Consider the following 10,013-nt stretch of genomic DNA (forward strand, 5'->3'; position numbering starts at 1 on the left):
TTATATAAATATGAACTTTATCAAACAAAACATGCATGTATTGTGTAACATGTATTGTGTAACAAGTCCTATGAGTGTCATCTGATGAAGATAATCAAAGGTTAGTGATTCATTTTCTCTATTTGTGCTTTTTGTGACTGCTATATCTGGAAAAATGGCTGTGCTTATTGTGGTTTGGTGGTGACCTAACATAATCGTTTGTAGTGCTTTCGCTGAAAAGCATATTTGAAATCGGACACTTTGGTGGGATTAACAACAAGATTACCTTTAAAATGATATAAAACACATGTATGTTTGAGGAATTTTAATTATGAGATTTCTGTTTGAATTTGGCGCCCTGCACTTTCACTGGCTGTTGTCATATCGATCCCGGTAGAGGAATGCAGCCATAAGAGGTTAACAACATGAATACAAAACACAGTGAAGACTTAAACTGCTAAAATAAAAGGTGGTATGCAGCTGTGTACCGTTTGAATGTCTATGTTGACCTGGATACCATGCTTTTAACAATATTGATGCTGAACTATAGTGGAAAGCTGTGCCTGAACAGAACATACTGGAAGGCTTTTAGAAATGCAACACAAACACACAGGAACGTAAACAAGGAACACAAACAGCTCATAATGCTCTTTCATGCTTGACCGAGGTGGGTTGTTAGCGAAGAATATGGTGGTCGCATACATACAGGTAGGTGCATGGAAACAAGAGTGAAACTGATGTAGACTGTATTTGTAGAGTATTGTACTGCATTACAGGGATTCACGAAAAAAATCTGCTTGGCACTTGTCCAAAGATTCTTATTACTTGCCCCAAATTATTTTATTTGCCATTTACATGCAGAAGTGCCATGTATTTCCTGCCTTTCCCCTACACATAGGGGAGGAATCAGAAACATCAGTACTGGAATTTTTTGTATTTTCAAAAAATACGAGGCTGGCTAAACTTGCCTGACTATAAATGTGATAAATTGTCTGTCTTTCACTTAAACAATCGGGAGGAAACAGAAAGATCAGTTTTAGGCTACTGGAATTATTTGCAGTTTGGTTATTTTCACACAACATCAACAACAAAAAAATCACCTGCCCAATGGGGAAACCTCAGTGCAGGCTCAACTTGCGTGGCTGCTAAAGTCACTTGCCCAAGGAAATAGGGCAACCCTTGATGTCAAACCCTGGTATTATATATTCTAGATTGTACAGATGCACATCTCAGCTGTGTAGGAATGCCAAAGCACCAGCCACATAACAGTCTATAGGTCTAACACAGGTCATTCGTAAATTGAGAAATTAAACATTTCAGCACTTGACTTAAATCTCGGATCTTCAGTTCTGACACGTTAAAATGATCAAAATGAAGAAAAAAAACCCCAGCAGAAACCCCATTCTCACGACAGGACTGAGTCATGACATTTCATGAGATCAGATGAATCAGATGTTTGATAAAACAGATGACAAAAGTGCGGAGAACCAGCTGGTAGTGAACTTCACACTGATCCAGCCCACTTTCTAAACAACTCATGTAAACTGTAGTAACACACAAAAAAAGCCTGCATAATCAAACATGAGAGGTATTTTCTTTCTTTCTTTCTTTCGATCATTACTGTCCGGTTTACTCACTTCCTTATTCCCATGAATCTCTCCTCCTTCTTTAAGGACGTAAACTAGCAGGTCAACCCCCCAAAAATGATGTAACGAGGGAGAAGCGCAAACCTCTTTCAAATCAATCATTTTTTAATCCAGCAAAGTGGGCGCCTTAAAGCAGAGATATACACCTAACTTCTGACCTCTTCATCTCCAAATAGTGTCTAAGGAGCCAGGGTCCTTTTGCAAAGCACAAACACAGGCACACACAAAGGCACAAACACGCACTCACTCACACACACTTCAATAATGTCATTTTTGTGGGTCACTTCCGGCATCCGACTTCCCTTCATCTCTCCACTTCCTAGTTGTGTCCTCTCTACTTCCCCCTTTTGGACCGCCCCCTGCGGCCTCTGCCTATGGCGGAGGGTCCTGGGGCGGGAGTGGCTGCTGCGCCGATGTTGATGCTTCCTTCCTGTATCTCAGTCCTGGTCTCTGGAGGAAGACCTTCTATCTGCTGCTGGGTCTCCAGGTAAAACATGACATCTCTCAGCTGCTCCTGGAGCTCGGCTATCACCCCGTCCTTACGCTCGCCTGGGGGAGGGAGATAGGATGGACTTGTCATCCATTACACTCCCAGATAAAGATTATGTCCACAAAGTATGGCTCTAGTCTCCCTCTGACTCACCCGTCTCTCTCGCCTTGCGTTCCTCCTCGGCCAGCTGGGCCTGTAGTTGAACCTGATTAGCTCTCAGACAGCGGTTCATTTCCTGTTCTTCCTTCAGCTCATGACCAAGTTTTGTCACACGGGTCGACAGCTGACCACACCTGGGGGGGCAACGACATACAGCATGAATAAGTACCTACCACCTCCAGGTAGATGGTGCTACCAAGACACACAGATTCTCAATAACAACTTCTCTACTTTAGAGAGAGCACGATGATGTACAGCATGACTATGTAGGTGCAATCCACAAGCAGATTGTACTGATTCTAAAATCCTACTGTGTCAGGATGATTGACAGCTGCAGTGTGAGAGGCTCCACCTACTTCTTGTCCATGCTCTGTTTGTCCTTGGCCAGCTCTCCCAGCCGACGCTCCAGGTTATCACAGCGATCTATGGTCTCCTTAAACTTGGCCTTCATGTTGTTGATCTAAAACACACACAGGGCATGAGCGTACGCACACACCAAGCATACATGAACCACACATTCAGCTGGACAGATGCGTACACACACACTCCGAACACATGTACACACTGAATCAGGCACTTAGGTGAATGGACAGATAGACATGCAGCATTGGTTCCTACCTCCTCCGCTGTGTCCTTCTCCAGGTGAACTATCTTATTCTCCCAGTAAATGCGCTGGGACTCCAGTTGACTCGTTAGGAGGTAAGAATACTGCAGGAAGAGGAAAGATCATTCTGGGGGAGACAAATCTTCTTTAACACGTGTGTTAACTAACAATAGGTCACACTTTTTTTGCCATATTATATAACACATCAAACTGTAAGTTGATGTCATTACATTAGAATGAAAAATAGGGTGTCACACACACAAACTTGTTTTACTATCCTTGTGGGAACTAAAAAACGGATTCCCATTCAAAATCGTATTTTCCCTAACACTTAACCCCCTGAACCAGTGGTTCTCCAACTAGCGGTTGCATGATATGACAGTGTAGTTGGAGGAAAATTCACAAAATTACACCCACCCCAAAAATATTATATCTTAGTATCTCAAAATTATTGTAATGTGGTTAACCTTAAAAATCGAAATGAAAATTATTCGGCGTGCCCTTAGATCATGGGTAAAGGCCGCTCGAATCATTCCCATGGTGAGTGGATAGGCCCGATAGTGTGTGGTTTCATATCCTATCACAGAGACTTTGATATTACCGGCCGCAATTGATATGGTGAAAACAATATGTGGGGAGGCAGAGGCACAGAAAATCACATCGACACCTGTCAGATATCACTGTTAAACTAAGAATTGATGCTATTGATAGCAAGCAAGAAATCACTGACTGAACGACTCAAACTCCCCAGCTTACGCCCTCCAAATGAACGTTAGCTTTGAGGGCCGAGATGTCCATGCATTGACTTTTGTTCGGGGGATGCTATTCACGAGGACACATTGTTCTGTCTCATGATTCCCGAGCATGAAATAGGACACAGAGGATGTTCAGTGTGTTGCATGGCTCTATTGACGAAAACTGATTCCATGGGATCAAATGGTGGTCTTTTTCACAGATGGACATTCATCTAAGGCGGGAAGGCCTGTGTCTCCCTCTGCCATATGGACGCATTGTATGATGCAGCGAGAGCAACTGGCGGGAAAAAAGCTGAGCACAGAACTCGGAGATACACTGCAGCAGGTAACTTCGATTGTAAACTAAGAATTCTTATTAGAGAGAGAAACTTTCAAAAGCGAACCGTGCCCCCTTCCCTCGGCTGTGCAGGTTTCTAACAGAAAACAGCATCAGTAAGTGTCCCACACCAGTGATGACTGCTCACCTCCAGCGCTTGGAAGAGCACTTTGGGACCTACTTCCCAATCCATTTGACTGTGATCCTGGCTCAGTCGACATGGCGGTAAGTGAAATCGAACAGCTGATCGAGCTGTCATTGTGACTGAATGATGCAGACAACGCATTAACGGGTCACTACGGAGGAGTTTTGGTTCCTGACTCAAAGTGAATACCCAGCCATCTCCCTTAGAGTAGGATGGTAACAGTAACTGTCAACCACGGCCCCTGACTTTGAGAAGCTCTGACTCGACATGCATCAAGCACACCCACCTCATTAGTGGCGGTGAGATAAGAGACAGTATGTCAGACTCATCTGCAATTGACTGTCATAGCCCCACATTAAAAGTATGTGATGGTGAGTTGAGAAGACAATCAGAAATACTGTTCAATTGACTGCCATAGTCCCAAATAAAAAAAGTTAACATTGGCTGTTGATTACATACTTTTTCCCACATGGTTGTGTTCGCAAGAATTTTCAGATAACAAAATGGGGTCGTGGGCCCCCCCAAAAAGTTTGGCCCACCTAAAATAGCCTTTCCCTTGTGGGAACCGGCAAAATGTCCCCCTTTGTCCGATATTTCCTTGTTTTACTATCCTTGTGAGGACTTCAGGTCCCCACAAGGATAGTAAAACCAGAAACACACACACACACCTCTAATTGCAGAGCGTCTATCTTCTCCTCATGGCAGGTTTCTCCTTCACACCCGTACTGAACCATCTTCCCATCAGTCTTACTGGCCACCAGCCTGTGAACATAGTTATCTACAATACGCACGCACAATCAGTTAAGCACCTTTGCAATGCTACACACAGCATTGCACAGCATTAAAAACAGACAGAAGTCTGAACTCCCCACAGTCTGCTCTACCTCCAGCATAGTCCCAGACACGGTGGTTAGTGAGCTGCATGGCGTACGTGTGCTGCGTCTCTTCAAAGTGTTTGTAGGCATGACGACTGACGTAGCGACCACAGCCAATATGACCACAGATCAGACAGATCCACAGGTTCTGGAGAGGGAGGGGCGTAGGAGGGAAAACATGAACCAGGGGGAGGGGCGTAGGAGGGAAAACATGAACCAGGGGGAGGGGCATAGGAGGGAAAACATGAACCAGGGGGAGGGGCATAGGAGGGAAAACATGAACCAGGGGGAGGGGCGTAGGAGGGAAAACATGAACCAGGGGGAGGGGCATAGGAGGCAAAACATGAACCGTGCTCATTTTTTTTACACCAATAGCAACTGTAAATGACAGGAGTACCTTTAGAGGTATGCAAATGTATGCCGTTTTAGTATGTAAATAATGTTTACTTCCTGTACGCCACATTCAAAGCACTTGTTCTCCTCTACAGGCTCTGGGGTCTGGCAGTACCGACACACAGGACAGCTGGAACAGAACAGTCAACACCTTTAAAACACACATCAAAACTACCAGCTACCACTTTTTTTTGTCCCCATGCTAAAACACAATGCCATATTGTTCAAATGTTGTGTCAAAAAAGGACCCATCCAAAACACAGGGATAAAACAGCAGCACATGACGGTGATTCACTGGCCAGAGAGAGGAAGGATGGAGAAAGAAACACAAGGCCATGTTGTGAGTAGGGCCGGGATGATACCAGTATCGCGATACTCGTTAGTATCCCGGCAAGGAAACAAAACACGAAAACAGCCCTAATGTTGGAAACAAACATCATTATGTTGTCATCCAGAGTCACATTTATGTCTTTTCCAAGCTATGGCACACAATATTTTACATACAGCAGGTTTTTAAAGGACCAAAGAGTGAGGTCTGATTTGCGTTTAGATTTTTGCCATAGAACAAATATTGCGATACTGGTATCGTCCCGGCCCTAGTTGCGAGTTGAATCAGGCCGAAGTACTCACGAGGCGTCCTCCCAGCGTTGCAGACACAGGCTGTGGAAGCTGTGGTTACAGAGTGTAGTGAGAACCCCGTTCACTGACTCGTCCATCCTCTCCAGACACACGGTACACTTAGGAAGCTCTGTCAGCTCCATCACTGGAAGACTGGCGCCCTGATGGTGGGTGGGAATGAGGGAGAGAAAGATTATTATAATCCATATCCTGCAGGTACACTGCTAAAACAGTCTTTAAAGGGACTAGTGTACATACGGCACCTGCTCAGACTTGATGACCTCGGCTCTCTCCACATAGACCAGCTGGCAGACTGCGTCCTCTATGGAGTTGAACGTACGGCCATTACACGCTGTGTAGAAACTATCTGCGTCAGCCTGGAAGGGGGGCAGAGAGAAAGGTGAGAGAGAGACCTGAGTAAATAATTACACAGTTCATAAGCAGACCTTAAAATACAACAAACGCAGTGTTCTATGATCTTACTCATCTCACCTGGCTACTGAACTTAATCAGCACCATGTACTGGTTAGGGGTGGGGTCTCGTATGATCTTCATGTGCTCCATGACGTCATAAAAAGGTGCCACAAACTTCATGAGGTCGTGGCTGGTCATGGTGGAGGGGACGGTCAGGATACACAGCATGGCACTGCGACGCACGTCCTCCGTCAGGGATGTCATCTTGCTGCGAGGGGACAGACAGGGGGAACCAAATTGTTTCAATGCCAGTGAGATACCTTGTCAATAAATCATATCATCTTTGGTATACTATAGTCAAAGGATAGACTATGTATGCATGTACACTGAACAAAAATAGTTACAGTTAATAAATCAGTCAATTTAAGTAAATTCATTAAGCTCTAATCTATGGATTTCACATGACTGGGAATACAGATATGCATCTGTTAGTCACAGATACTTAAACAAAAATATATATATATGGGCATGGATCAGAAAACCAGTCAGTAACTGGTGTGGCCTTATGCAGCGCACCGCCATCACAGAGTTGATCAGGCTGTTGATTGTGGCCTGTGGATTTGCCAAATCAAAAATGGGGTTTTCTATATTCATGTTTATACTTTCCAATATTCATAAATTCATGTATTTTGATTTATTGAAATCAAAATACTACTCATATTACAGAGAAAGCGGGTAAAGCTTCATGGCACCAATTTTAGTATCTACAGATGAGACGTTATGAAGTCTTAAAGGAGGCCTGAGTAAAGGCCAAAATGTCATTTAATATGTCAAATATACAGTATGTCAACTATCCTTTCTCTAAAGGACTATTCTATGGATTACATTTAGTTCAAATCCCCCAAATCCTGGTCTTTATTGGTCTAGGTTTCGTGAGAAATCACTCCTACATATCCTGAACAAAAATATAAACGCAACAATTTCAAAGATTTGACTCAGTTTATATAAGGAAATCTGTCAAATGAAATAAATTCATTAGACCCTAACCTATGGATTTCACATGACTGGGAATACAGATATGCATCTCTTGGTCAAAGATGAATTTAAAAAAAAAGGTAGGGGTATGGATCAGAAAACCAGTCAGTATCTGGTGTGAGCACCATTTGCGTCATGCAGCGCGACACTTCTCCTTCTTATAGAATTGATCAGGCTGTTGATTGTGGAATGTTGTCCCACTCCTCTTCAATGGCTGTGTGAAGTTGCTGGACATTGGCGGTAACTGGAACACACCATCGATCCAGAGCATTCCAAACATGCTCAATGAGTGACAAGCATGGTGAGTATATAGGCCATAGAAGAACTGGGACATTTTCAGCATCCAGGAATTGTGTATAGCAAACTTCAGACGGGCCTGGACATGTACTGGCTTAAGCAGGGGGACACGTCTGGCACTGCAGGATTTGAGTCCCTGGCGGCGTAGTGTGTTACTGATGGTAGGCTTTGTTACTTTGGTCCCAGCTCTCTGCAGGTCATTCACTAGGTCCCCCCGTGTGGTTCTGGGATTTTTGCTCACCGTTCTTGTGATCATTTTGACCCCACGGGGTGAGATCTTGCGTGGAGCCCCAGATCGAGGGAGATTATCAGTGGTCTTGTATGTCTTCCATTTCCTAATAATTGCTCCCACAGTTGATTTCTTCAAACCAAGCTGCTTACCTATTGCAGATTCAGTCTTCCCAGCCTGGTGCAGGTCTACAATTTTGTTTCTGGTGTCCTTTGACAGCTCTTTGGTCTTGGCCATAGTGGAGTTTGGAGTGTGACTGTTTGAGGTTGTGGACAGGTGTCTTTTATACTGACAACAAGTTCAAACAGGTGCCATTAATACAGGTAACGAGTGGAGGACAGAGGAGCCTCTTAAATAACAAGTTACAGGTCTGAGCCAGAAATCTTGCTTGTTTGTAGGTGACCAAATACTTATTTTCCACCATAATTTGCAAATAAATTCATTAAAAATCCTACAATGTGATTTTCTGGATTTTCTTTCCTCATTTTGTCTGTCATAGTTGAAGTGTACCTATGATGAAAATTACAGGCCTCTCTCATCTTTTTAAGTGGGAGAACTTGCACAATTGGTGGCTGACTAAATACTTTTTTGCCACACTATCTATACACACACACGTATGTATGTATGTATGTATGTATGTATGTATGTATGTATGTATGTATGTATGTATGTATGTATGTATGTACACACACACACACAATTTAGCAGCCGCTTTTATCCGATGGGACTTAGTCATGCGTGCATACATTTTACATTTGGGTGGTCCCGAACCCACTATCCTGACATTGCAAGCGCCATGCTCTACCAACTGAGCTAGTCTACTAAATGACTGAAATGTTATTGAAATATAAAGCCAAGGGGTTTAGACTGAGTGTTGCATATAGCAGTAGAGACTCACTTGGTCTTGTAGAGGTGCATGATGCCGTGGACTATCTCCACTGAGGGGTTTCCACTGAAGAAGGAGATCTGGTCTGGAAGATGCTTGGAGGGCGAGTCTGGAGTCGTCTCTGTGCCATCGGCACTGTCCTCTGTAGTGCCCTCATTAGGGTCCCTCTCGTCTGGTTGATTCTCTAGAGTGCGGGCTCCTCCATCCTCCTCTCCCTCTGCCCCAGTCTGCTCAACCTTTCCTTTATCTACAGAGGAGAGATGAGGTTTAACTAGAGATTTCTATTCCTATGAAGTCTGACAGACTGATATTCACAGCTGTATTTTCTTTATGAAATCTCAGAATATGTCATAACACATCCCAACCCTTATAAAAAAAACACACTCAACATTTATTACAGCATTATTAAACCCCAACAATCAATAATACATTGGTTTGTGTACAGAATTGCATTCAATAAATAAGTAATCAATATAGCTATACACCCTAATTTTTACCAGGGTTGGGTGCGATGGTCTCGATGACCATGTCTCCCATGGCTCTGCTGCCGATGTGCTGGTGTAGGACTGCTGCTCTCTCCAACTCTGTCTTCCCACTCAGAGAAAGCCTGGCTGAGCCCAGAGCTTTCTCCTGCAAATCCTCCTCTGACATATCCTCAGCTACAGGGGCAGAGAGGGGGACAGGTAGAAAGAGGGAGACTAGACAAACACAAAGCATCAACTTCTGGAACAATACAATACCTATTATCATCATCCAAAACAGTGTGTGTATGTGTGTAGATAATTTGCCATAATGGCTGAGTCACTGATGTTACTCTGAGCCAAATGTGTTCCAGAAAACGTAACCTGAGCAGGTTACCGCTTAGAGGGGAGAGTGACTTGCTCTGATGCTGAGGCTCAGAATATTAAATGTTTTAGCCTAGCTAGTTCTCATGCTCCTAGTCCTCATACTCCTGTGAGGAAGAGTGCAAAAAACAAAACCATTTGTCACTGTGGACTAGCTAATTAACAGTTGCTAGCTAACTAGCTGCTGCTAGTATCTAGCAAATTGGTGACGTCGGTAGTAAATCTGAAATTATTAAACTCACCGGCGGTGTATTGGAAATTCCGTGGAGAGAGAGACTGGTCTGCGAGCTCCAGACGGATAACGACCAGTGATACACTCATGTGTAT

General features: G+C 43.8%; 1 protein-coding gene across 1 annotated transcript; it reads right to left on the reverse strand.

Annotated features, from left to right (window-relative positions):
- Nucleotides 1-708: 708 nt before the first annotated feature.
- On the reverse strand, nt 709-10,013 carry LOC129818730 (BRCA1-associated protein-like). Its single transcript, XM_055874903.1, has 13 exons — nt 9,929-10,013; nt 9,339-9,500; nt 8,854-9,088; nt 6,473-6,662; nt 6,244-6,357; nt 5,993-6,141; nt 5,417-5,492; nt 4,979-5,117; nt 4,763-4,872; nt 2,893-2,982; nt 2,631-2,734; nt 2,269-2,408; nt 709-2,174 (listed from the first exon to the last, which is right to left on the reverse strand). The coding sequence occupies exons 1-13, from the start codon at nt 10,005-10,007 to the stop codon at nt 1,960-1,962; spliced, it is 1,803 nt and encodes a 600-aa protein (XP_055730878.1). The 5' UTR covers nt 10,008-10,013; the 3' UTR covers nt 709-1,959.

This window comes from Salvelinus fontinalis, chromosome 21, assembly GCF_029448725.1.
Source record: "Salvelinus fontinalis isolate EN_2023a chromosome 21, ASM2944872v1, whole genome shotgun sequence".
In the NCBI taxonomy this organism is placed as follows: Eukaryota; Metazoa; Chordata; class Actinopteri; order Salmoniformes; family Salmonidae; genus Salvelinus; species Salvelinus fontinalis.

What these genes read in the sequence shown, in the direction of transcription:
- LOC129818730 (XM_055874903.1), bottom strand. Translation starts at nt 10,007, where the DNA reads ATGAGTGTATCACTGGTCGTTATCCGTCTGGAGCTCGCAGACCAGTCT. An exon ending in TTGAATGTGGCGTACAGGAA is followed by an intron (nt 5,118 to 5,416) that starts GTAAACATTATT and finishes CTCCCTCTCCAG; the next exon opens with AACCTGTGGATCTGTCTGAT. An exon ending in AAACAGAGCATGGACAAGAA is followed by an intron (nt 2,409 to 2,630) that starts GTAGGTGGAGCC and finishes TTGCCCCCCCAG; the next exon opens with GTGTGGTCAGCTGTCGACCC.